The sequence below is a fragment of the Haliotis cracherodii genome, unplaced genomic scaffold (genome assembly GCF_022045235.1).
Source record: "Haliotis cracherodii isolate W230 unplaced genomic scaffold, xgHalCrac1.p SCAF_15, whole genome shotgun sequence".
NCBI classification, from domain to species: domain Eukaryota; kingdom Metazoa; phylum Mollusca; class Gastropoda; order Lepetellida; family Haliotidae; genus Haliotis; species Haliotis cracherodii.
The window spans coordinates 25,609,735-25,637,496 of NW_027266270.1; the positions used below are offsets into that span (position 1 = coordinate 25,609,735).

Genomic DNA, 27,762 nt, shown 5'->3' on the forward strand with positions numbered 1-27,762 from the left:
ACAAAGTTCAAATGATGAGATATGAAAGAATGACAAAATTCATTTAATTATTTACAGGTGGTGGTCCGACTGGACCTGAATTGTCGACAGTTGCCGAGGTTGTTCAAAACATCCTGGGACGTGATAACACTACCATAAGTGGATTGGATGGCTTTGATTCATTCCCTGAACATGCCAGTACAACAAGGTACCCTACATAAAAAGCATGTACTATACTGCTATTCACAATTCACAATTAAAAATGTGTTCAATATATTTGGTCAATATAAGAACTGTCATTGAATTCTCATGGAACTGTTCTGGGTGAACAATACCTCCCAAATGACGTGCTGGTTTTCTTGGGGAATTAGTCAGCAAAGAGCCAGAGTCACAGGAGACTCATCACAATTTTATTTACAAGAACAATTAACAATTTACAATATACTTAGATAATAACTGAGGGTGCCACAGAGAGTCGGTACACACTCTGGGCTGTGGGAGAGAGGTCTGCTTGGTAAGAGAGTCAATCCCCTTTTCTGCTTAAAACCTGCCTACAGTATGTATTTAACAGAAATTTGAACAATAAAGAGGAATGTGATTGGTTGATACACGATTGGTTGTGTCCTAAGCTAAATGGATGGCTAGACTGAGGGGAATACTAAATCCTGTTTATCCTGTTGGACTGGCACTAATCTTGTTGACATATTTAATGGATGCTTTGAAAGAGATTAGGGTGTCACTATAGATGAGCTTGTGTGGGGGCTAATCCTTAATGCCCTATAGACGAGCTTGTATGGGGGCTAATCCTTAATGCACTATAGACGAGCTTGTATGGGGGCTAATCCTTAATGAGTCTTAATTGAAGTAATGTTATTCTAATATACCCCGGTAGGTGATGACAGATATACTTAAATAAATATCCTTTGTCTGGGAGATGGAATCTTGATACCTTAGGCTAGCATTTATCTAAAAGCTTCAAATCAATTAAACTATGTAGACGTAACCCTTGTCTTATTGAATAGTATGTCTAGAAGATGCGCTCCCATTACCTTAGGCTAGCAACCATCTAAAAAGCTATAACTGAAACTACTGATATTTTATATATGCATTTTACCTAATGATAATTATTACTTGCTAAACTATAATTATATGAAATGATGTATAAATATTACACCATGATAACTCATAAAAGCACTTGATGTAGATCTAATCATTATAAGATAACTTAGTATAAATGTTAACCATGATAACTTCCCCTCCGTCTGAAAAAGTTTGGACCCCAAACGTGTAAAATAAAAATAATTAAGGCTTAGATGGACAATGTATAAAGTTAAACTGGTAGTAGTAAATAATAATTATTATAGAGTCTCTTTGATATAAGGAAACATAATATAAAAATGCTGTCATCAGGGAATCTGGATGTGGAGCTGGCTTGTCTTGGCACTCTGTACTGGTGGTTTTATGGGTGATGTAGGAGACCTTGAGTTCCACATCCTTGATTGGGGTTGTAAGATAGTAGGCTGTGTCCATGGAGGTTTTACATGGAAACAAAGAAAAGAGAGTTAGCATGTGCAAATAATATGTCATATATTAATACTTCCTCAGTTTGTCTGTAAGGACTAGAAAATAAAACAAATATGATAATTATGATGTAAAAGATCAGTACATAAGTATTACTAAACGGTGTCATGTCCAGGAAGAATGTATTGGCGGCAAATTACAAAAGTATATCATGAGAAAAGGAAAAAAAATAATTTATAAAATATCCTTCTATTTTTGGATACAGTCATTAGACGCATTATATATACAAATATGTGCATGTGCATATAACAAGTGCATTGATTTATTACACTAATAAGGTATACAAAAGGTGTTAGAACTTATGTATATCCTTTTTAGAATTATTTGTTTGTTTTCGTAACTATTTGGTTTGCCTTTTCTTTGATTTTTGTTCGGTTCAATGCGATAGGGTTTGGTTTATTTTACTTCGTTACGGTTTGCTTTGCATCGGTATGGTTTGGGTTCGATTCGCAGTATGGTTTGCTTCGCTTCGGTACGGTTTCGGTTTGATTCGCAGTATGGTTTGCTTCGTTTCGATAGGTTTCTGTGCAATTCGCAGTATGGTTTGCTTCGCTTCGGTACGGTTTCGGTTTGCTTCGGTACGGTTTGGGTTCGATTCGCAGTATGTTTGCTTCGCTTCGGTACGGTTTGGGTTCGATTCGCAGTATGGTTTGCTTCGCTTCGGTACGGATTGTGTCATTTCACTTCGCTCTTGAGATTGGTTGATCAGGTCAATGCTCAAAATTTGTTGTGATACAAATAACTCAGATGATCAGGCTGATGCCATTTGTTCTCAACTGGCGAAATTGGTTACCCAAAGTGAAAAAGACTTGACATAACAAGATACAGTTAATAGCTGTTTGGTGATTTGCACCGTTTATTTTGTAATTTGCACAAGAATATTTCCATTTGGCATCTACAGGTATAGTTGGGGAGTTGATCAACGTATGGTCGACCGGGTCTATGGTATGTGTTTGTAGCACGGTATCTAAATGTGTTGATGTTTCCAAAGTCTTTATCTGGAAAAATAATCCTTTTGGATTTATAAATTGGTAGTTGAGATGGATTATATGGAGGATTATCTTCTTCACAGAACCACTCAGAGAGATCCTTCCAGCTATCATCAAGGTAGCACTGTATGAGGTGGGGAGGAACACTTTCAAAATAGTGTGTATGGTAATCATGATTATTTTTGTTGTGGGTATGTGAGGTCTTGACATGGCAATCTCCTTGAATAATTTCAATGCCCATAACTCTCTGTATTCCATGACCCTCTGTTTGTCGTAGGTGTTTTTGAATAAACGGATATGGTTTGACATCTAATTCTGTGCATGGTTTGGTTTTCTCTTGCTCGACATTCCCTGATATTGTGTTCCCTGACAGAACATTGACTGATTTATTGTCTTGAGCTGATTCCTTTTGGTCGAAAAACTTATGATTCTTCAGTGGACGTTTTCGTCGTTTTCCTAACATACTTCTTTTGAGGTGAAATTCTCTCCGAATGGAGTCTGGAATGCTGCTGCCATACTCCTATGTGTTTCCTCTTTCTGGATCCTTCCATTTCACTCTGTAGTAGATTTTGCCATTTGCTCTCTTGGAACTTACAATTGAGTGGATGTCCTCTTTATTGAAAACCTGAGGGATATCCTTGGTTTGATTACCTGATGTTGGACTTGGAGGTTGTACCTGGCTGTCGTCAGGTTGTTTTCTGGATTTGGGCTGGTGATGCTTATTATTCACTGCTCTTTTCCCTTTGTTTACCTTTTCATTTACCTTGGTTGGAGCACTAGGACCTGGTGTGGCATGATTTTCCTTCATTGTTGCCGTGGGACTGGTAGGTTTTTCTTCTTTGTTGTGGTCATTTGCTTCAAATTCTTGTTGCCGGAAGTGCCTGCCTTAGTTTTGGAATTGACCTTGTTACCTTTCTGTTGTGGAGGGGATTGATCAGCCGCTTGGTAAGTTGAACTTGTTGATGGGGAATTGTTGCCGTCAAGCTGTGAATCATTGACTGGTTCCTCATTGTCATCCATGACTCCTGAATCTATGTTACTGGTGTCATTGAGGTATGGTTCTGGAGGATACTGTGGACGATCAGCAGGATCAAAATATGGCTTCAAACGGTTGGCATGGACCAGTGGTTTGTGTATTTTGTCATCAGAACTTCGGCATAGTTTGTAGGTATAATTTGGACCTGTATGGACGATATAATAGCTACCATACCACTTTTTGGTTAATTTGTTGGAAAGGCCTTTTTCAACTTTTTGACAGTAAAGCCAAACTCTTTGACCTTGGGCGAATTCTGGTTCTTTAGCCTTTCTATTATATTGTTCTGAATACACCTCCTTAGCCCGAGCAGTGTCTTCAGCTGCGATTGTTCTAGTGATTTCAAGCTCCTCAAGCAAATTGGAAAGATAACTTTTGTTATTGTGGCCTAAATTTTCTTTTGGAATTAATGCTACATCTTGTGGAGCTCTCATTTCACCTGGTATCACTGCCTCTGGAAGTGTAGGCAGAATATGGAATCTTTGAGAAAATTCCTGATCCTCAATGACAAAATCTAACACAACTGAACCTAACACTTTGTGCAATTCGCCGCCAACACCTTTCACCTGTGGAAAGGGTGAGTTTCCAAGAGTAAGGTTTTCAAAAGCTGTGCTCAGAAAAGCAGACGAAATACGACAAATGGATGCCCCTGTATCTACTAAACAATTTGTTGTTTTTGTGCCAAATTTTGCCTGAATTACACTGTTGGCAAGGGGCGTAACTAAAGACACTGTTGGAATTTCACTTTCAAAGTTACTTTCCATACCAGACTCCATATTTGCCATGACACCTATTAGTATGTACCGTACTAAATTAAAGAAAGACAAGTAATCAACAATGTAGTACTTACAATATTTGAAGACTTTTTCTTCCTTTGTTGGTGTCTTTGCAGGAGTTGGTTGTCTTTAATCCAGTGTTGAGGTCAGAGGTAGATGCAGCTTGCTTGTTATTCCATCAGATGATCACGGTTGGATATGTCCTCCAGTGGGTTCTTGTAGCTGGTTGTAGTTAGTTCCTGGACTCCATGGTTCCAAAAACGATGATTCTCCGCCAAATTCTCATGGAACTGTTCTGGGTGAACAATACCTTCCAAATGACGTGCTGGTTTTCTTGGGGAATTAGTCAGCAAAGAGCCAGAGTCACAGGAGACTAATCACAATTTTATTTACAAGAACAATTTACAATATACTTAGATAATAACTGAGGGTGCCACAGAGAGTCGGTACACACTCTGGGCTGTGGGAGAGAGGTCTGCTTGGTAAGAGAGTCAAACCCCTTTTCTGCTTAAAACCTGCCTACAGTATGTATTTAACAGAAATTTGAACAATAAAGAAGAATGTGATTGGTTGATACACGATTGGTTGTGTTCTAAGCTAAATGGATGGCTAGACTGAGGGGAATACTAAATCCTGTTTATCCTGTTGGACTGGCACTAATCTTGTTGACATATTTAATGGATGCTTTGAAAGAGATTAGGGTGTCACTATAGATGAGCTTGTGTGGGGGCTAATCCTTAATGCCCTATAGACGAGCTTGTATGGGGGCTAATCCTTAAAGCACTATAGACGAGCTTGTATGGGGGCTAATCCTTAATGAGTCTTAACTGAAGTAATGTTATTCTAATATACCCCGGTAGGTGATGACAGATATACTTAAATAAATATCCTTTGTCTGGGAGATGGAATCTTGATACCTTAGGCTAGCATTTATCTAAAAGCTTCAAATCAATTAAACTATGTAGACGTAACCCTTGTCTTATTGAATAGTATGTCTAGAAGATGCGCTCTCATATACCTTAGGCTAGCTACCATCTAAAAAGCTATAACTGAAACTACTGATATTTTATATATGCATTTTACCTAATGATAATTATTACTTGCTAAACTATACTTATATGAAGTGATGTATAAATATTACACCATGATAACTCATGAAAGCACTTGATGTAGATCTAATTATTATAAGATAACTTAGTATAAATGTTAACCATGATAGAACTATCATTGTTATGACAAGCAATCTCAAATTAATGAATGTACTTAGTTAATATAAACAAAAAGTGTCAACAGTTTTACATACAAAATAATCTATTCACACAAAAGGATTCCCCACTTTAAATGATACATCAACACACACTATCATATTTGTTTCAGTACTCCGGAGTCTGGGTCCTCATAACAGAACCCCATCAACATCACACCCTCGGCCATCACCAGCGCCAGCCACACCAGCAGCTGTGTGCTGGATGACTACATTCCTCTGGAATTTCACACACCTGTTCTGGTGCTCAGCCCTACAGAAGTCTCACTAAGGGAAAAGAGAGAAAGATTAGAAATCGAAGTGCTTGAACTCCAGAAGGAGTATTACAGTCTCAAGATAAAGAAATTAAAAAGCAAATAACTGATATTGTATTTTACACAAGGTTATAGGTCAAAGCATGGTTCTTTGATAATTTTTTATAGTTAATTTATTGATTTCTTAAGGTTGCAATATTGATATTTCATAACCCATTGAAATAAGTCACAGTTGGTACCGGCTTAATATTAATGATCGATGTAACTACAATTTGGCTGAGATTGTTCTATCTATCTACAAAAAGTGTATATAGTATATATATATGAATATTAGTAAAATCATGCTCCTTTTTCACTGCTTTTTGTTACTGAATTCAATGTTTTCAAAATTAATTAACTGAAATGTATTTTCTGACCGAATTATTTGTAAAAGGAACTAGAGAAAGACATTGTATATTCTATTTATTATAACCAAAAATATGTGTGATTGTAACTTAATTAAAATCTTTATCAACTTGCCTTTGTGTTGGTTCATCTTTTCCTCATCCCGTTAATGGTACAAGTAGCTCACCATATCAATGTTGTTTCCATCTGAATTAAATCAAATGGTCTAAATATCTAAACAAGGTGTATTTACTTGAAAATAGTCTTGTCTCTGTTTTCAATAAAACTTGAAAATTTAATTTAAATCAGCAAATTTACATGTTTTAAACTTACATTTCTCTTTTCTAAATGTTGTCATGAATATTTGAAAATATTTCATTATTACATCCATAATCACATGTAATGAAAGTTTTAATTTTTTAAAATAACTTACATTTCTGTCCCATAATCATTGTCACAATACACAGAGATAGTCATCAATGATCAGGCTTTCTGAAATTTGAAAGCAAATATAACATTATTTAAATTATCAATATTATTTGAAATGTTGATATGAATTAATTGTTACTTCATGTCTTTATATGAATATCAAGATAACATATTTTAAAACCTTCAAATCAAAATTTTATTATGATCATGGATACTCTACACTAACCTAAAAGTACTGTTGGGTGATTTGTTGGCGGTATCTAATTCCATCAGCTGCAACTGGACCTTGGTGAATATTGCCACCATTGCCACCATTGTTATTACCTCCTCCATCACCAGCATTTATTGGGACATTCAAATTCTTGCAAATATTGTGCAAGATAGCACAAGCCTGTATAAAAAAGACATGTGAGAAAATGTTACATTGAATAACATTTCATATACCAATGTCAAAATCATGAACAAACAATGAATGACCTTAAAGTTTTATCTATCAGAACAAGTACATGACTACTTAAATAATTAAAAGAACAGAAAATGAAAAATGATATTAAAATGGGGAAATAATAATTTCTCACCACAATAACTTTGCAGACTTTTATCGGTTCCAAGCGGACCTCACTGTGCAGTACACGAAACCGTCTCTTCATTTGTCCTATTCCACGCTCCACTAAACTTCTTGTGATCTTGTGTGATCTTGAACATGATGTAAATGGTAGGAATTCTTATGAAGTAACTGCTTTAAAACAATTAATTAATTCATAGGCATAATAGCATATTTAGAAAATAATTGGATGTAAAGAAACCCTCAATATGCCTATCAATTACTGAATATGTTCTGTGTATTAGTAACCTAGTGATAAACAGCACAAGTTGTTGCTGTTCACTTCTTCATGCTCAAATTAATGACAGGTGCATTAACTCCCTTGGTTAAATACATAGAGGTTATCACGCGAGTGTGTTTGGGGATGGTAAATATCCTGCATTAGGAATAAACATTGTATTTAGCGAGCCTTGGCGAGCTAAATACATAGTGTTTATTCCTAATACAGGATATTTACCATCCCTAAACACACAAGCGTGATAACCTCTTTATCATATAATGTCATTCTTCAAATCTGTGCTTGAAAATCGCTTCCCCTCTCTCACAAACATTACCTAAACATTGCGAGTTTTCCTGGAATGCGCGCATTAATATTTATTACGTCACAGGGTAGGTGATGTGTCAGTCGGACAGTGACAGTAGCCAATATAGTTCAAACTGAAATCTGTTTCTTATACACTGGCGAAGCAACATATACGCAAAACAACAATTGTTTTTACTTGCCTTTCGCGACAATCCATCGGTCTGTCCGCTAGAGTAACTGCCCTTTGTCAAAGGGAAGCTACTCTAACCCTAGTCTATGAGACATCACGGCCAGTGATTGTTCACAGTCGGCCTGTTCTGTCATAACGTTAAGAAGTGTAGTCAGATGTATACACAGCGCCAAAACGAAACAAGGTAACAATTCATACATATTTCGCCTAAACCCAACTATTTTTATTTGTGGAAAAGGTTTCAAGCCACAGAGGTCTACAAGCACAGGTATGGCTTCTGATCCCGCTTGGCTAGGCCTAGGCCTAGTGCCCTCGCAAAATTGTTTCGAAATTTATATCTCCAAAGTTGCCCAAACTTATAAAATGCCTTAGTTACGTCGCAGTTCGACACTGACTTTCAGTATATAAGACTGGGTTTTTTAATAATTGTATCAATTATCCCTGTAGTTTATCCAGATTCACGATGGTTAATTCTGACTCGATAGCCGAATGACAAATGCGACGCCATGTTTGTTTATATACACTGAAAGTAGTCCCTACTTGACCTTTGATATTTGCATCTCTATCCGCATATGACCCCAACGGATATCGTTTTTATCCGTTGAATTTATCCTGCTGAGAAACCTACCCATTATATGATAAATTTTTATATATAAATTAGATGTTGCAATTAGAAAAGATGGAATATTGATAATGACTCCAATCTCCTTATGTAATATTTAAATGTTAAGCACATACTTTCCGTATCATTAGTCAGCTTAATTACTTCCAAAATAATTTGAAAACTAGGGCCTAGATACTTTATTACATTACTATCAAGTCCACCAAAGATGTGAAGCTTCTGTACAATATTTAAAGTGATAAGGGGACACTACTCTCATTTGTGTTCCCGGCATTCCTTCGGTGACGATATCCTTTTGTTTTGATTTTTTTACCTGTTGTAATTTGTTTGTTGTCCGGGTTGAGGCCGCAGGTAGGGCGTTAATAGATGTGGCCGGCAGGGATAGCCGCTGTCCCCGAGCAGGTGACAACCGTGCGGAAACTGATTATTCAGAAACGCATGTCTCAAAATGGAATTATTCCAAATCCTGGAATCATGTACTGACCCGGGCCACTTTGCCACGATGTTTAGTATTTTGTAATTCGCGTCCATGACGACTTGAACGTTAATGCTATGAAATCCCTTGCGACAAACAAATTCTGGCTCATTTACATGTGGAGCTATGATCCTAACGTGTGTCCCATCAATTACTCCGATCACACCCGGAAATCCACCAATTGCTTGAAATTGCACCTGCGTTCGATTGAGGTCGGCCGCATTGGAGGGCATAGAAATGAAGCGATGTAAGATGGCCGGAATCACTAGTGCATTTAAGGTCTGATTTATGACACGACTGACAGTTGCTTGACTTATCCCCAGATCGTCGCCATTGCAAAGCTGCATCTTACCTGTCGCCAAGTATCGCAGAGTAATGATTACTTTCAGTTCAGCGTCTAGCGACATATTTCGTTTCGTAGGGCTTTGCAACTGATTTGTCACAAAATTTATGCCGGCACGATTGAGTCTGTATCTTTCAATAAGTTCATAATCAGTAAGGTCATTTAACACATCTTTTCGAGCTCGAAATATACGGTTTCTACGATGTCGCAGCTGCACGGCGGCGGCCACATTGGAACTCGAAGAGTTTACCTGAGTAGATAAGAGTGCCAATGACCACTCCTAAAGATAGGAGTAACTTTTATGAGTTAGGAGTTAGGAGTAACTTTTAGGAGTTAGGAGTGAACTCTTAGGAGTTTTGGCAGTTAGAAGTAAATTTCCAACTCTAAGAGTTTATATAAATACGGGCCCGGATATTTACTCGGAGAAATGAATTTCAAAAATAGCATATTAGTGATCACGGGTATCTGTCTTTTATGAAATCACCAATGATCATTCCAAAACGTCTCCGATAACGCTAGAGTCGTTTAGAATGTTTTGGAAAAAAACGAAAACACGAACGCCGAAGTGAACTTTCCGCCATATTGGACAGTGTTTACAAAATCACGTTTCAGGTACACCGGTTATGAGACGCCTGTAACATCACGTATATTTCAAACTTATCTGCGATACCTACCTCCTTGAATTCCTCATACATTTTAGAAACAAATGACCAGTGGTCTTTGCCACCAATACAAAGTGGCTAGATGAAATCAAGCAAAATAAGTTAGGTGTGAAAACGAACGCTGTGCTCGAAAAACTGCACATGGTTGAAATGTAAACAAAGCAAAATTCAGATTTTACACAGTGTAGCATTTTATCCTATTTTGAGCTATCCATTCGTCTATTCGTTCAAGATATTGGCTCAACATTTTCAGAATATACATGGGAAGAGAATCGTAGGAAAAATTAGGGAATTTCAAATAGATACATTGCAATGATTTGATATTTTCAACAGAAGTTGTCAAAGTTACCGTTCTGGTTGACACCATGACTGACGCAAAATCACGCACAACGACAACGGTGTGTTTCAATGAAAATTATGACAACAAATAGAATGTTTCTGATTACTTACATGTCACATTTATGTTTATACGATGCCTGAATCAACGAAAGTCCCCTCGTACAATCCCGCGTACTGTTGACAGTGTACACGCCATTTTGTAAAAGTGGGTCACAGGTAGTGTTGTCATACGTCAACATTGTTGTACATATTTGGTAATTTCTTTGAGGTGAAGGTCCTTGAATGAGAGTGCACACGATCATTGTATCATGCCATTTACAGTTTCAGTTATGGTGTATATTTTGAATGTCTTTTATACATTTTTTCACACAATTAATTTCACTTTGGATATTTGTCAATGTTCAATATGAAATCATACGTACATATAGGCCACAACATGTATGAACGAACGAATAAATGTAACTGCAGCATGTACGTATTTCTTGGGATGTGAATATTATAAGTTCATATATCTAATGTCCATGAATAGCCGTTTCATTTTATAACTAAAACTGAATATATTACTTTAACAAAATGGATAATATTTTTCGGTAAAATATATGCACACATTTCTGAAATGTGTTGGTCTTGGATTTGTCTTTTATGTCGTTGGATACAGAGAACAGTGATATCTAACGATTCGCCAGGTGCGCGTTAGTCACAAACAATTTACGAATTATATTCCTCTCGTTTTGCATTATATAATCAATGGTTTCATTCTTATTTCAATATTGTGATCACAGGATAGTAAATGGTTTACAAATTTATTTCTCCAGGAATTGTAAAATGTATAAAAATAAAACTCATGCCAGGTACCCCGTTGGTTCAAACGTATACGATTATCCTGATAATTCTAGACCAATAGAGCTTTCTTTGCATCTTTTAATGTGTAGGAAATAATAACATAATAATGAACAAATATATGTCCAATATTGAATATAATTTTGGTTGTTTTGAAATATTCTTTTGGGAATTTCATTACGTAAATTGATGCCAAACAGGTGCGTGTCTTGTCCAATTAAGAAATACGATAAACTATCTAATTGTTTACATATTCAAGACATTTTTTACTTGGTGAGAGCAGTCATTTTATGTTGTGTCGAAAAAGCGTCAAATTCCGTTCCACACATCGAGATTTTCCATACCATGAACGAAAATTAGGGGAGATATATATTAATCAAAATACCAGTGTCATCTTTTTCCGACGTTATCAAAGACATAAAACCAGCCATGACGTCAAAAGGAATGGTGTTATGTTTAGGGTATTTCATTACATTTGATGATAAGGCTTGTGCTCCATTAATAATGATGCAACATTAGTCAAATTACACTTACACAATCAGGAGAATGTTGAAATCTAAGGACTAAGTTATAGGTTAGATAAGGCCATCCATTTTTCTATTACCTCCTTTTTATGAAGTACGATTTCATCATTTCTTATGGGTATATTTTATAACTAAACGTGTACAGTTTCAACATCGATATTTGTGTTGGAATAGTTTGGTTCCTCCTGAACAAAACACCACGAAAATATATTGTCCTTACCCACAGCTAATTCTCACCAAGCGACCTGAGTTACAAAAAACTAGAGCTAAGCATAGCGGAGTTATGCCCCCTTTTCTTTGTACGTGTGTAACCTCTCTGTCACCTTTTGACGTCATAGAGAAAAATCAGTTTTCGTCATTTACGGCATGCTATTTTTGGAATTGAATGTATGTCGTTATAAATACGCATATAACTCCATTTGATATGTAGTTATGTCGTTCAGATATTAGGCAGTATTTTGTTCGCTCACAGTTTCCGTAAAGCTTCTTAATACAAAAAATCGTCGCACAGTACTTTTATCGGTATACGATAAAAAGCGGAGAAATTTACTGTTTTTCAACGCAGAATAAATTCTCGGACAACACTTAGGAGTGTCTTTTTTAAAACCGGTTTGATATTTACAGTTAAATTTACACCATCAAATAGGAAATTTAATATTCTCCACCTCTGCGTAATTTTATAGCCAGCGGGAGATCCAGTGCCGCGTGAGCGCAATTCTCGCACAACCTTCACTTTTCCGATCTTAGGAAAATGTGCGTCAGAAAAAAAACTCGGCATCCGGAGGGTTAGTAGATATTTATGAAATGTCCTCCCATTAGTTAGACAGCCAGTTGCAGTGCTGCTACCTTGATTGATAATGGAATGACCCATAGCTAAACATCAAGATATAACAAAACAAAAAGACGTGTAAGTCAGATGTACTTATTTTATAAACGTTCAGATTTGGCTGTTACATCAGATTATATCCACATATATTAAATTTAGTCATGATATGTACACAACGTCATACTCGGTTCATCCTGTTGTCAGACTAAGGTCATTAGGCAAGTTTCAGGAGGTGGCCCACAGCATCCAAAAACTGAACTGGAGTCTTCTGACCAAGGCGTAGATGGTCTTTCAATCTGATGATCCGGTTGTCGATCTCGCGATACACTCGCTTGCGGCTGGGTGGTGCTGCCTCAAAGTTGACCTGGACGAGTCTGCTTCTTTCCGCATGTTCAATACGTCTGGTGACCTCTATAAACCGGAAGATATTGGGATGGCGACGAGGCAGGGACTGGTTCAACCGGCAGTGAAAACCTTCCAGACTGTTCTTGATGCGTGGCCCTTCAGTTTCATGGTGATTCCACAGGGGCAGCGGAAACCATCTACCACCCAGTTGATAACCATGTTGTCTTTGAAATCTACAATGTGGCGACCATCAGGGCAAGAGTTCATTACATCCAGCCATACATCTTGCACTCGGTTTGGGGGAAGTAGAGCCAGGCTAGCCGCTCTCCTGATAAACTGTTGGACCCGAGGGTCTTCTTTGTATGGCACTGCTAGCCCTAGGTCTTGCACTTTACTCCACAGGGCTTGGCAGTAGTGGAAGTAGCACCCTTTGATGATGGTCTGGGGAAACTCTGCTTCTAATTCACGGATTGCGGCCAGCTCGAAGTCTGTCTGAATTTTGGTTGGAGCAAGTGGTCTGTTCAGACTCTGCTGCACTTCAGTCTTCAAGAGTCGGAACAGTCTGACATAGGTGGCGGCTTGACGATCAGGCAACAGGGTGAAGACAAGTGGATAGGATGTAGAACCAGCTCGAGCTTGAAGGAAGCATTCTTGATCCCACAGGCTTTCGAAGTGTGTTGAGGAACTTGTGTTTGTTGACATGTTCTGGTGGATGGTTGTGCTCAGTCTGGTTCCGGAGGAAGTCGTCACTTGTTGTGCATCTACCAGTGCAGGTCTTGATAACACACCTCCAGTGGGTGCTGGTCTGTCTTTCTCGATTTCGGTTGTAGAGATATCCATCCAGAAGAATCTGAGGTGTGCCTCTCTGTGACATAATATATTCCACATTCCTTAACCCAGCCATTCTGATAATGCTACCATGATGTTTGTTGTTGCATTAAGTGTTTAAGAGGTCGCCTTCTGCCTAGGCAATTTCGGCTGACCTGTCCCTCCTTGGGACTCCTGTGTGTGAGAAGGGTACACATATCTGCCAGTAATGATATTTATATCACAGTTGCATAGTTAAACTGAGTAGACTCTGACAAATTGATATTGTTTTATATTAAGAATGTTATTATAACAAGCTAAGTGCAAGTGTAACTTGAGTAGTAGTCTAGTTGAGAAGTTCTTCATTTTCCACAAGTTTTAAAGATCAAACACTACATATTAGATTAACATAATAACTTATAATCAGAGTACAACATGCAACTGGAGTAGCAACTGGAGTAGCAATCTAGTAAATAACTATAACAATAAATAAGTAGAAAATAAGTTGAGAAAGTTCAAACAATGAACCCTGAGACATGCCTAATTAGTTCACTGAGTAGGATTGTACCATTGTTGTGGGCACTGCCCTAATTAATCCCCTACTTAAGTGTCTGACAACTGGCTGTCTAACTAATGGGAGATTACCATTTATAAAGCATTTTTAAATAATGTGATAAACTAGAGCTAGTGGTAATATGGTGCAGGGACAGACTACACTATTGCTAGCTTTTACACTAACAATCGTTGTAGCTAAGATCGCTTTGTGTAAGTGTTTAATTGTTTGTTGTTTAACGCCACACTCAGCAATATTCCAGCTTAATGACGGCGGTCTGTAAATAATCGAGTCTGGACCAGACAATCCAGTGATTGACAGCATGATCATCGATCCACGATGATGTGCATCAACCAAATCAATGAGCCTGACCACCCGATCCCGTTAGTCGCTTGTGACGACAAGCATAGTCGCCTTTTACTGCAAGCATTGGTTGCTGGAGAGTATTCTACCCCGGACCTTCACGGGTATTGTGTAAATGGGCCTTGAGGTAATCAATCGTATCTTCAGGAGTTGTGTACAATGTATCTTGTGTACATAAAGTGTACAATGTATCCATGTTATCGCTCCCTATGCCGGCCCGAGGATCCTCGTGAACAGGGACAACATCTACGTGTGGCTCGTGCTGAAGCAGCAGACGACACTCAACGTGACCACCGTCAAAAACATCTTCGTAACGCTCTTCGATGTTGACTATTCTGTGTATATGGAAGATGTAATCTCTCGCCTAGCTCTGTCAAATGAGTCGGTGGTGTACTTCTGTGTGACGTGGGTGATGCTGTACTCCTGTGTCACACAGGTGATGCTGTACTCCTGTGTCACGTGGGTGTTGCTGTACTCCTGTCACATAGGTGATGCTGTATTCCTGTGTCACAGAGGTGATGCTGTACCCCTGTGTCACACATGTGATGCTGTACTCCTGTGTCACATAGGTGATGCTGTATTCCTGTGTCACACAGGTGATGCTGTACCCCTGTGTCACGTGGGTGATGGTGTACTCCTGTGTCACACAGGTGATGCTGTACTCCTGTGTCACGTGGGTGACGCTGTACTCCTGTGTCACACAGGTGATGGTGTACTACTGTGTCACACAGGTGATGGTGTACTTCTATGTCACACAGGTGATGATGTACTTCTGTCACGTGGGTGATGCTGTACCCCTGTGTCACGTGGGTGATGATGTACTCCTGTGTCACACAGGTGATGGTGTACTTCTGTTTCACACAGGTGATGGTGTACTTCTGTCACGTGGGTTATGCTGTACCCCTGTGTCACACAGGTGATGGTGTACTTCTGTGTCACACAGGTGATGGTGTACTTCTGTGTCACGTCGGTGATGCTGTACTCCTATGTCACACAGGTGATGCTGTACTTCTGTCACGTAGGTGATGCTGTACTCCTGTGTCACACAGGTGATGGTGTACTTCTGTGTCACACGGGTGATGCTGTACTTCTGTCAAGTGGGTTATGCTGTACCCCTGTGTCACACAGGTGATGGTGTACTTCTGTCACGTTGGTGATGCTGTACTCCTGTGTCACACAGGTGATGGTGTACTTCTGTGTCACATGGGTGATGCTGTACTCCTCTGTCACACAGGTAAAGGTGTACTTCTGTGTCACGTCGGTGATGCTGTACTGTGTCACGTGGGCGCTGATGTACTTATGTGCCTCGTGAGTGATGTTGGACTCCTGTGTCACGTGGGTGGTGGTGAATGTGTGTGCCACGTGAGCCGGTGCTTTATTTCTGTGTCATGTGAGTGTACTCCCGTGTCACGTTGGTGGTGATGTACTTCTGTGTCATGTGAGTGTACTCCCGTGTCATGTTGGTGGTGATGTATTTCTGTGTCCCGTGAGTGTACTCCCGTGTCACGTTGGTGGTGGTGTATTTCTGTGTCCCGTGAGTGTACTTTTGTGTCACGTTGGTGGTGATGTATTTCTGTGTCCCGTGAGTGTACTTTTGTGTCACGTTGGTGGTGATGTATTTCTGTGTCCCGTGTGTGTACTTTTGTGTCACGTTGGTGGTGATGTATTTCTGTGTCCCGTGAGTGTACTTTTGTGTCACGTTGGTGGTGATGTACTTCTGTGTCATGTGAGTGTACTCCCGTGTCATGTTGGTGGTGATGTATTTCTGTGTCCCGTGAGTGTACTCCCGTGTCACGTTGGTGGTGGTGTATTTCTGTGTCCCGTGAGTGTACTTTTGTGTCACGTTGGTGGTGATGTATTTCTGTGTCCCGTGAGTGTACTTTTGTGTCACGTTGGTGGTGATGTATTTCTGTGTCCCGTGTGTGTACTTTTGTGTCACGTTGGTGGTGATGTATTTCTGTGTCCCGTGAGTGTACTCCCGTGTCACGTTGGTGGTGATGTACTTCTGTGTCATGTGAGTGTACTCCCGTGTCATGTTGGTGGTGGTGTATTTCTGTGTCCCGTGAGTGTACTCCCGTGTCACGTTGGTGGTGGTGTATTTCTGTGTCCCGTGAGTGTACTTTTGTGTCACGTTGGTGGTGATGTATTTCTGTGTCCCGTGAGTGTACTTTTGTGTCACGTTGGTGGTGATGTATTTCTGTGTCCTGTCAGAGTACTTTTGTGTCACGTTGGTGGTGATGTATTTCTGTGTCCCGTGAGTGTACTTTTGTGTCACGTTGGTGGTGATGTATTTCTGTGTCCCGTGTGTGTACTTTTGTGTCACGTTGGTGGTGATGTATTTCTGTGTCCCGTGAGTGTACTTTTGTGTCACGTTGGTGGTGATGTATTTCTGTGTCCCGTCAGTGGACTTTTGTGTCACGTTGGTGGTGATGTATTTCTGTGTCCCGTCAGTGGACTTTTGTGTCACCTGGATTGTGGTGTCTTGTGTCAAGTCAGTCGGTTCTTGTATGCCTGTGTCACGTGCATGGGTGGTGGTGTATTTCTGTGTCGCGTGGGTGGTGGTGTCTTGTGTCAAGTCAGTCGGTAGTGTATGCCTGTGTCACGTGCATGGGTGGTGGTGTATTTCTGTGTCGCGTGGGTGGTGGTGTCTTGTGTCAAGTCAGTCGGTGGTGTATGCCTGTGTCACGTGCATGGGTGGTGGTGTATTTCTGTGTCGCGTGGGTGGTGTCTTGAGTCAAGTGAGTCGGTAGTGTATGCCTGTGTCACGTGCATGGGTGGTGGTGTATTTCTGTGTCGCGTCGGTGGTGGTGTCTTGTGTCAAGTCAGTCGGTAGTGTATGCCTGTGTCACGTGCATGGGTGGTGGTGTATTTCTGTGTTGCGTGGGTGGTGGTGTCTTGAGTCAAGTGAATCGGTAGTGTATGCCTGTGTCACGTGCATGGGTGGTAGTGTATTTCTGTGTCGCGTGGGTGGTGTCTTGAGTCAAGTGAGTCGGTAGTGTATGCCTGTGTCACGTGCATGGGTGGTGGTGTATTTCTGTGTCGCGTGGGTGGTGGTGTCTTGAGTCAAGTCAGTCGGTAGTGTATGCCTGTGTCACGTGCATGGGTGGTGGTGTATTTCTGTGTTGCGTGGGTGTGGTGTATTTCTGTGTTGCGTGGGTGGTGGTGTCTTGAGTCAAGTCAGTCGGTAGTGTATGCCTGTGTCACGTGCATGGGTGGTGGTGTATTTCTGTGTCGCGTGGGTGGTGGTGTCTTGAGTCAAGTCAGTCTGTAGTGTATGCCTGTGTCACGTGCATGGGTGGTGGTGTATTTCTGTGTTGCATGGGTGGGTGGTCGTGTCTTGAGTCAAGTCAGTCGGTAGTGTATGCCTGTGTCACGTGCATGGGTGGTGGTGTATTTCTGTGTTGCGTGGGTGGTGGTGTCTTGAGTCAAGTCAGTCAGTCGGTAGTGTATGCCTGTGTCACGTGCATGGGTGGTGGTGTATTTCTGTGTTGCGTGGGTGGTGGTGTCTTGAGTCAAGTGAGTCGGTAGTGTATGCCTGTGTCACGTGCATGGGTGATGGTGTATTTCTGTGTCGCGTGGGTGGTGGTGTCTTGAGTCAAGTCAGTCGGTAGTGTATGCCTGTGTCACGTGCATGGGTGGTGGTGTATTTCTGCGTTGCGTGGGTGGTGGTGTCTTGAGTCAAGTGAGTCGGTAGTGTATGCCTGTGTCATGTGCATGGGTGGTGGTGTATTTCTGTGTTGCGTGGGTGGTGGTGTCTTGAGTCAAGTCAGTCGGTAGTGTATGCCTGTGTCACGTGCATGGGTGGTGGTGTATTTCTGTGTCGCGTGGGTGGTGGTGTCTTGAGTCAAGTCAGTCGGTAGTGTATGCCTGTGTCACGTGCATGGGTGGTGGTGTATTTCTGTGTTGCGTGGGTGGTGGTGTCTTGAGTCAAGTCAGTCAGTCGGTAGTGTATGCCTGTGTCACGTGCATGGGTGGTGGTGTATTTCTGTGTTGCATGGGTGGGTGGTCGTGTCTTGAGTCAAGTCAGTCGGTAGTGTATGCCTGTGTCACGTGCATGGGTGGTGGTGTATTTCTGTGTCGCGTGGGTGGTGGTGTCTTGAGTCAAGTCAGTCGGTAGTGTATGCCTGTGTCACGTGCATGGGTGGTGGTGTATTTCTGTGTCGCGTGGGTGGTGGTGTCTTGAGTCAAGTCAGTCGGTAGTGTATGCCTGTGTCACGTGCATGGGTGGTGGTGTATTTCTGTGTTGCGTGGGTGGTGGTGTCTTGAGTCAAGTCAGTCGGTAGTGTATGCCTGTGTCACGTGCATGGGTGGTGGTGTATTTCTGTGTTGCATGGGTGGGTGGTCGTGTCTTGAGTCAAGTCAGTCGGTAGTGTATGCCTGTGTCACGTGCATGGGTGGTGGTGTATTTCTGTGTTGCGTGGGTGGTGGTGTCTTGAGTCAAGTCAGTCAGTCGGTAGTGTATGCCTGTGTCACGTGCATGGGTGGTGGTGTATTTCTGTGTTGCGTGGGTGGTGGTGTCTTGAGTCAAGTCAGTCGGTAGTGTATGCCTGTGTCACGTGCATGGGTGGTGGTGTATTTCTGTGTTGCGTGGGTGGTGGTGTCTTGAGTCAAGTCAGTCGGTTGTGTATGCCTGTGTCACGTGCATGGGTGGTGGTGTATTTCTGTGTTGCATGGGTGGGTGGTCGTGTCTTGAGTCAAGTCAGTCGGTAGTGTATGCCTGTGTCACGTGCATGGGTGGTGGTGTATTTCTGTGTTGCGTGGGTGGTGGTGTCTTGAGTCAAGTCAGTCAGTCGGTAGTGTATGCCTGTGTCACGTGCATGGGTGGTGGTGTATTTCTGTGTCGCGTGGGTGGTGTCTTGAGTCAAGTGAGTCGGTAGTGTATGCCTGTGTCACGTGCATGGGTGGTGGTGTATTTCTGTGTCGCGTCGGTGGTGGTGTCTTGTGTCAAGTCAGTCGGTAGTGTATGCCTGTGTCACGTGCATGGGTGGTGGTGTATTTCTGTGTTGCGTGGGTGGTGGTGTCTTGAGTCAAGTGAATCGGTAGTGTATGCCTGTGTCACGTGCATGGGTGGTAGTGTATTTCTGTGTCGCGTGGGTGGTGTCTTGAGTCAAGTGAGTCGGTAGTGTATGCCTGTGTCACGTGCATGGGTGGTGGTGTATTTCTGTGTCGCGTGGGTGGTGGTGTCTTGAGTCAAGTCAGTCGGTAGTGTATGCCTGTGTCACGTGCATGGGTGGTGGTGTATTTCTGTGTTGCGTGGGTGTGGTGTATTTCTGTGTTGCGTGGGTGGTGGTGTCTTGAGTCAAGTCAGTCGGTAGTGTATGCCTGTGTCACGTGCATGGGTGGTGGTGTATTTCTGTGTCGCGTGGGTGGTGGTGTCTTGAGTCAAGTCAGTCGGTAGTGTATGCCTGTGTCACGTGCATGGGTGGTGGTGTATTTCTGTGTTGCATGGGTGGGTGGTCGTGTCTTGAGTCAAGTCAGTCGGTAGTGTATGCCTGTGTCACGTGCATGGGTGGTGGTGTATTTCTGTGTTGCGTGGGTGGTGGTGTCTTGAGTCAAGTCAGTCAGTCGGTAGTGTATGCCTGTGTCACGTGCATGGGTGGTGGTGTATTTCTGTGTTGCGTGGGTGGTGGTGTCTTGAGTCAAGTGAGTCGGTAGTGTATGCCTGTGTCACGTGCATGGGTGATGGTGTATTTCTGTGTCGCGTGGGTGGTGGTGTCTTGAGTCAAGTCAGTCGGTAGTGTATGCCTGTGTCACGTGCATGGGTGGTGGTGTATTTCTGCGTTGCGTGGGTGGTGGTGTCTTGAGTCAAGTGAGTCGGTAGTGTATGCCTGTGTCATGTGCATGGGTGGTGGTGTATTTCTGTGTTGCGTGGGTGGTGGTGTCTTGAGTCAAGTCAGTCGGTAGTGTATGCCTGTGTCACGTGCATGGGTGGTGGTGTATTTCTGTGTCGCGTGGGTGGTGGTGTCTTGAGTCAAGTCAGTCGGTAGTGTATGCCTGTGTCACGTGCATGGGTGGTGGTGTATTTCTGTGTTGCGTGGGTGGTGGTGTCTTGAGTCAAGTCAGTCAGTCGGTAGTGTATGCCTGTGTCACGTGCATGGGTGGTGGTGTATTTCTGTGTTGCATGGGTGGGTGGTCGTGTCTTGAGTCAAGTCAGTCGGTAGTGTATGCCTGTGTCACGTGCATGGGTGGTGGTGTATTTCTGTGTCGCGTGGGTGGTGGTGTCTTGAGTCAAGTCAGTCGGTAGTGTATGCCTGTGTCACGTGCATGGGTGGTGGTGTATTTCTGTGTTGCGTGGGTGGTGGTGTCTTGAGTCAAGTCAGTTGGTAGTGTATGCCTGTGTCACGTGCATGGGTGGTGGTGTATTTCTGTGTTGCATGGGTGGGTGGTCGTGTCTTGAGTCAAGTCAGTCGGTAGTGTATGCCTGTGTCACGTGCATGGGTGGTGGTGTATTTCTGTGTTGCGTGGGTGGTGGTGTCTTGAGTCAAGTCAGTCAGTCGGTAGTGTATGCCTGTGTCACGTGCATGGGTGGTGGTGTATTTCTGTGTTGCGTGGGTGGTGGTGTCTTGAGTCAAGTGAGTCGGTAGTGTATGCCTGTGTCACGTGCATGGGTGGTGGTGTATTTCTGTGTTGCGTGGGTGGTGGTGTCTTGAGTCAAGTCAGTCGGTAGTGTATGCCTGTGTCACGTGCATGGGTGGTGGTGTATTTCTGTGTTGCATGGGTGGGTGGTCGTGTCTTGAGTCAAGTCAGTCGGTAGTGTATGCCTGTGTCACGTGCATGGGTGGTGGTGTATTTCTGTGTTGCGTGGGTGGTGGTGTCTTGAGTCAAGTCAGTCAGTCGGTAGTGTATGCCTGTGTCACGTGCATGGGTGGTGGTGTATTTCTGTGTTGCGTGGGTGGTGGTGTCTTGAGTCAAGTCAGTCGGTAGTGTATGCCTGTGTCACGCTGCTTGTGGTGTCCTCCTGTATCTCGGTGTACGGGAGTCGATTGTGTACTCCAATGTCACTTTAATATATGCGGAAGTCCCGTTTGACATGGGTTTGCTGGTGTACTCCTTTGCCACGAGTTGTACTCTAATGTGTGAAGTGACTGCCAAGGGCGGTGACTGCTGACGAAGGTAATGCACGGGGATGTCCATGGAGGCAAACCTCAAATGGCGTACGAGATGAGATACTCTTCCGCATTACACGTATATCGAAAAGTAAACTGAGAATGATTGACGATGGACTGTCAGAAAATACTATCAAACTGTTTTTGTGTTGTCAGCAAAGTCGTACGGCTTCAACACGTTCCGAGCCAACACAGACGAGTACGCTGCCGTCTGCATCAGAAGGCTGGGATATCTCAACCAGTGTCCTGGCTACTATGGCAAATGTAAGCTGTCTTAGAATCTTCAAAAACACGTAAGACGAGGCGGAACATGGGTGTGATAACCCGGAACATCTGGTATCAGAATTATGTAACAATCGCATTAAAGTTAGAAACCGCCTCCGTAGTCTAGTGGTAGAGCGTCCGCCCGGAGAGCGGAAGGTCCGGGGTTCGATCCCCGGCCGCGTCATACCAAAAGACGTTAAAAGATGGTACTTGTTGTTATCCTGTCTGGCGCTCGGCATTAAGGGGCTAAAACAAGAAATGGTCGGCTCGGAGTCAGTATACTGTCTGAGTGAAGTATCCATGTTAAACTGCGGCATGGTATCTCAGTGAGCTAGCACTATAAATCGGCATCAGTCCGGACTAGTACAAGCAGCCACACAAACACACACACGTATATGCACGTCGCTATATAAGTGCAATATTCTTGGACGCGACGTTAAAACCAATTTCACCTCGCCTCACCATTAAAGTTAGATCTTATTGCTTGCTACCGCCACACAAAGATCGGAGGACATACGTGATTGGGGGACGATGTTCGTATCACGTAACTCAGTCATAGTGGTTTGGGGACGGAGTTCGTAGTGATTGGGGGACGATATTCGTATCACGTAACCCAGTCGTAGTAATTAGGGGACGATGATCGTATCACTTAACTGAACCGTAGTGATTCGTGGTCGGTGTTCGTTGTGATTAGGGGACGATGATCGCATCACTTACCTGAGTCGTAGTGATTAGGGGACGGTGTTCGTATCAGATATCACGTAACTAAGACGTAGTGATTGGGGGACGGTGTTCGTATCAGATAACTGGGTGTGGGGTCAGGGAACTGATTTTGTATCATGTATCCGATTCGCATGACGCAACTGAGGCTCTTTTTTATCCTTTTAGCCACCGTCAATCATAGTTACACATAAATATCAGAAAGTGTTAATGAAAAAATATTACTTAGTCTATTAGATTTTCCCTAAATAATCCATTTCTCACGTTATAGGGTTAACAAGCTATATCAGGCAACAAGACGGAGTGCCATCCCTGTCGTTACCCCTCCATCTAACTGTCTCTGTTGACGTCAGCTTTTCTGCCCCAGCCATTACCTACAGGTCATGTGACATACTGTACTCAAAAGGGTAGGTCCCCGGCCGTTATAACAGGCCAGGTGGCAGCATGTGTTTGCCTTAGTGGGAAGGTACTTCCAGGTACCCGTCATAACATACCCGTTGTGAAACATATTGTCAGATACTGTTCATGTTCGGTGCTGGCCGTCCATGTTTTAATCCAAGATACAACAAATAACCCAGGTTAGAACAGGTTCCCAGTCTATGGCTCTCTGTAAGATACGTCTAACGGGAACGGTTGATCAGACTCGCTGATCACGATGGCGTGGAGCGTTGCCCAGTGTCCATCACTGGATTGTCTGGTCCAGACTGGACAATATACAGTCCACCGTAACATAGCTGGAATATATCCCAGTACGGCGTTAAACATCAAATTGACAAAAAAGAAAGAAGGCAAATACCCTTTCGGCACCACAGCTTTGTTGAGAGTTTTATTACTATCTCGATCTTTCTCCTTACACACTTGGGGCGGTCGGGTAGCCTTGTGGTTAAAGTGTTTGCTCGTCACGCGAAGACCCGGGTTCGATTCCCGACATGGGTACAATGTGTGAAGCCCATTTCTGGAGTCCTCCGCCGTGATATTGCTGGAATATTGCTAAAGGCGGCGTAACACCATACTCACTCACTCACTCCTCACACTCTTCGCACGAAAGAGGGCGGTGGCCAAAACGTTCGAGGCGCCATCGTTCACTGTGCAGAGTTGCGTCCCTTGGGCACGCCAGAAATCTATGATTGGGTTTAGATCCCGGTTTCTAGGTTTGTCAGCAGCATATTCATTTGGTAAACGTCTCAGACCTGCATCACTTCGGACTTAAACCCAATTCACTCACTTCATACAGAATTCCTCTCGCTCATATAAATATATATTATACATCTAATCCATATTTGACTTATGATATGAACTTTATTGAAATAGGTATAAGTTCGAAACAATTGTGTTTAAATGTCTGAACATGTTTAGATAATGAGGATATAGTGGTGGTGTTCAGGCTGTGAGACGATAGTTCATTTCAAGTGGTTAGACCTAAATGCGTTTTGATAGAACACAACATGTGGGTTTTCAGTTAAGGATGTAAACACATTCTCTATTCGTCAATGTTTACATTCTAAACACATATATGACGGTATAGATCAACATGAAAACAATACCTAGATCCTACACCTCTGTTCCAGACCTGTAAACGTCACGTTAGGTTACCAGAACTTGGAGCTGTTAGGCTCCCTTCAGACACGGATCTCCCCTAAGGTCACTCTGGTTCCCATGGAGATCCGTTATGATCCCCCCGCTGTCAAACTGAGAGGTGAGTGAAACAGTTCCTTGGAAAATTGTACTATCTCATAAATGGAAATGGGTTTATAGGATTCAATATAACTATAAATTAGCATGTCACATGCGCATATTTCACGAGAACTGTCCTCTGGGTCTAGTCACTTCGTGACTTGGATAGTATGTGCACCCTTTTTTCAAAATCCTGGATCTGTTTCTGCAGAGGTGCACGTGGCGTCGAGGTGTGTAGATTTGCAAAGCCAAACTTTCTGTTTAAAACTACTACTCAAAAGACGTTATGGACCACCCGATTCTTTCATGTTGCTATAGTAAATATGTCATGTCATGTCATGTCATGAGTAGCATATTAGCATGCGTGGCGCCAAACATTAGAAATGGGTTGCCATTAGTAGTTGTTTCTTTTCAGACAAGAAGTACACCCTGTTGAGGCTGGACCCGACCCCCGAGCTGGGAAAGACCAAACAGAACTCCTATATTCACTGCATGGTCGTCAACATCCGGGGTACTGACATCACTTCCGGTGACGAGGTGTATGACTGGCTTCTTCCCATGACGTCAACGTTGAATCAGCTCTACCTCTTTGCCTTGTTCGAGCAGACGACACATGTGGGCGCCGCAACGGCGAGGACCTACGGTGGAGCAAATTGTCCTGCTTTCATCAAATTCAGGTACTATGGAATATTCATTATCATCTCAGTCAGGATGTATCCAGCCAACTATTAACAACAATATAACGGCGCAGCCTTATATTTCTACTGTTGGAACTTGTCGTTTTTGTTCTACTTCGAGACGAATAAACCAGAGATGTTGTTTTGAATTTTCGCTCACACGTATCGAGAATTTGGAAAGAGCATCGACGCTGATTGGCTGATTAGATCGTCTGTCCTCAGATCGTCTTGCATGCATATATTTGTTTGTTTGTTGTTAAATGCCGCACTCTGCAATATTCCAGCTGTATGACGACGGTCTGTAAATAATCGAGTCTGGACCAGACAGTCCAGTGACTAACATCATGAGCATCGATCCACACAATTGGGATACGATGACATGCATCATCCAAGTCAGCGAGCCTGACCATTCGATACCGTTAGTCGCATCTTACGACAAGTATAGTCGCCTATAACGGCAAGCATGGGTTGCTGAAAACCTATTCTATCCCTTGCATGCATAGAGGTATTGTGAACTGTGTAGTGTTACGTTTCTCAACGGCCAGGATCTTCTGGTAGTGCTTCCAAATGTTTTATCTTGATTCGACATGAGTAGTATCCTCGGTCACTCATGCCGTGAGAAATATAATGCATGGCCACGGCCTGAGTCACTGGGATTTCCTGCCGCGGCGGCAACCGTGCTATAACTAAAATAATGTTCAAAACAGAGTTAAACCCAACTCACTCACACATTTGTCATGTTGACAATGTAACGCTAAAAGACTGCTTCACAATATTCAGACCGCTTCCGTGGTCTAGTTGATATAGCGTCTGCCCGGAGAGCGGAAGGTCTGTGGGTTCATCCTTTGGCAGCTTCATAGCAAAATATGTTAAAAAATCGCTCTAGTTGTACCCTGCCTGGCGCTCGGCACTTAATTATAAGAGGCTGACAAGGATTCGTCGATTCTTAGTATACTGTGTCTGAGTGAGGTATCTTTAAACTGCCGCATGGCATTTTACTGGGCTAGCATGATAAAACCAGCTTACACGCCTACTGACACTGTTGTCTATATAGTATTGTACAGTATATACAATGGGGAAATTGGGTTTAACGTCACGTCCAAGATTATGGCACTTATATAGGGACGTGTATGCATGTGTGTGTGGCTGTTTGTACTAGTTCGGACTGATGCCGATTTGTAGTGCTAGCCCACTAGCTGTGCATAGGCACCCCGAATATGATGCATGTGGCAGGCATACCAGCAATCCCAGCAAACGTTATACCCCCACCCACTAACGTGTCAAATGACGACCGTAATACAGCTAGAATATATTGCTGAGTGTGGCCTTAAACAGGTGAGGTAAGGTGAGATTGGGTTAACGTCGCGTCCAAGACTATTGCACTTATATAGTGACGTGCATGCACCCATGTGTGTGTGGCTGCTTGTACTAATTCGGGCCGATTTAGTGCTAGCCCCCAGAGATACCATGCCGCAGGTTAACATGAATACCCCACTCAGACAGAGTATACTGACTCCGAGCCGACAATTCCTTGTTTTACCCCCTTAATGCCGAGCGTCAGACAGGGTAACAACAAGCACCATCTTTTAACGTCTTTTGGTATGACACGGCCGGGGATCGCATCTCAGATCTTCTATCTCATAAACTATCGGGCAAAAGAAAGTTTTCACTTTAAAAATAGTTATATAAAATGCAAAAAAGCTGATATAGGTTTGAACCCCCGCAGAAAACATTCGCCCAAATGCAACATGACCACAACCACAACGCAGCTTTCCAAATCATGCATTGTTGAAAACGTGCAAAACGTGATTTTGAGACATTGCTCCAAATGCACGTGCGTGATTGTGGCATAAATACCGACGTTGGACAGAGGCATTCAGTAAGCAAAAAAACACAAAGAATATGCCCAGACTTACACAAGCGCAACGAGACAGAGCGATCGGTATGGCCACCATCAGCAAGTTGATAATCCGCTACCAATAGACAGGACAGACTCAAGACCGGCCAAGATCGGGAATACCGAGAGTGACAACACCGACCGAAGACCGGTATGGGGTGGCATTTGTGGCCAGATTACAACACGGCTGGTTATCATCCGAGGAAACCTGAATGCTCAGCGATACAGGGATGAAGTGTTGAGACCTGTTGTGGTGCCCTTTATTCAACATAAGCCAAGAGGATTAGTTTTGCAACAAGACAACACAAGGCCTCACACCGCCCGAATAGTTCAAGACTACCTGAACAACGTTAACGTCAACGTATTGCCCTGCCACCTTGTTCTCCAGACATTAACCTCATTGAACATCTCTGGGATCATCTTGATCGCCAGCTGAGACATGTACCGCCTCCAGCGAACCGACAGGAACTTGAACAGACTCTATTGAACTTATGGAACAGGATTCCTGTTGACGTTATCCGCCGACTGACGACGTCAATGAGGAGGCGTGTGTTGGCGTACATGGATGCCCAGGGTGGTCACATTCGCTATTGATGATGTGTTACCTGACTACTGTGTCATTAATGGACTCTTCGTGCACTTTTTCAATGAACTCTGATTTGTGTAATTTTTAATTTGGACCCCTTGACTCTTTCTGTGTGTATTGCGGAGAATGCATT

General features: G+C 42.8%; 4 protein-coding genes across 6 annotated transcripts in view; 1 reads left to right on the top strand and 3 right to left on the bottom strand.

Moving 5' to 3' along the window:
• Window positions 1–6,915: 6,915 nt before the first annotated feature.
• LOC139461612 (putative nuclease HARBI1) lies at window positions 6,916–10,141 on the bottom strand. The gene is made up of 4 exons (XM_071243081.1): window positions 10,121–10,141; window positions 8,942–9,696; window positions 7,268–7,385; window positions 6,916–7,080 (listed from the first exon to the last, which is right to left on the bottom strand). Exons 1-4 carry the CDS (start codon window positions 10,139–10,141, stop codon window positions 6,916–6,918), a joined length of 1,059 nt encoding a protein of 352 aa, XP_071099182.1.
• The window catches only part of LOC139462416 (egg-lysin-like), a 51,366-nt gene continuing 32,563 nt past the window's right edge, over window positions 8,960–27,762 (top strand). For 2 of the 3 annotated variants that reach the window (XM_071244114.1, XM_071244115.1), the window contains exons 1-3: window positions 21,669–22,075; window positions 24,364–24,491; window positions 24,885–25,146. In XM_071244114.1, coding sequence (XP_071100215.1) covers window positions 21,924–22,075; window positions 24,364–24,491; window positions 24,885–25,146 — 542 coding nt within the window. In that variant the 5' untranslated portion in view covers window positions 21,669–21,923. Of the gene's footprint in view, window positions 8,980–21,668; window positions 22,076–23,066; window positions 23,203–24,363; window positions 24,492–24,884; window positions 25,147–27,762 lie in introns of those variants that run through there. The other variant, XM_071244117.1, reaches the window with a different exon arrangement.
• Window positions 12,852–13,886, bottom strand: LOC139461613 (uncharacterized). The gene is made up of 2 exons (XM_071243082.1): window positions 13,669–13,886; window positions 12,852–13,206 (listed from the first exon to the last, which is right to left on the bottom strand). Exons 1-2 carry the CDS (start codon window positions 13,884–13,886, stop codon window positions 12,852–12,854), a joined length of 573 nt encoding a protein of 190 aa, XP_071099183.1.
• Window positions 16,081–21,885, bottom strand: LOC139461614 (mucin-3A-like). The gene is made up of 2 exons (XM_071243084.1): window positions 21,850–21,885; window positions 16,081–17,172 (listed from the first exon to the last, which is right to left on the bottom strand). The coding sequence occupies exons 1-2, from the start codon at window positions 21,883–21,885 to the stop codon at window positions 16,081–16,083; spliced, it is 1,128 nt and encodes a 375-aa protein (XP_071099185.1).

Bases quoted from the DNA above. Each gene is read 5' to 3' on its own strand.
- LOC139461614 (XM_071243084.1), bottom strand. From the start codon at position 21,885: ATGCGGAAGAGTATCTCATCTCGTACGCCATTTGAG. The intron at 17,173-21,849 runs GTTTGCCTCCAT...ACCACAATCCAG, and splicing joins CATCTCGTACGCCATTTGAG to GTGACACAAAAGTCCACTGA.
- LOC139461613 (XM_071243082.1), bottom strand. From the start codon at position 13,886: ATGGCTGGGTTAAGGAATGTGGAATATATTATGTCACAGAGAGGCACA. The intron at 13,207-13,668 runs GTTCCTCAACAC...TAGATTTCAAAG, and splicing joins GAACATGTCAACAAACACAA to ACAACATGGTTATCAACTGG.
- LOC139461612 (XM_071243081.1), bottom strand. From the start codon at position 10,141: ATGTATGAGGAATTCAAGGAG. The intron at 7,386-8,941 runs GTAAAAAAATCA...ATCATGTTCAAG, and splicing joins CAACAAACAAATTACAACAG to ATCACACAAGATCACAAGAA. The intron at 7,081-7,267 runs GTGAGAAATTAT...TTTTTTATACAG, and splicing joins AAGTCTGCAAAGTTATTGTG to GCTTGTGCTATCTTGCACAA.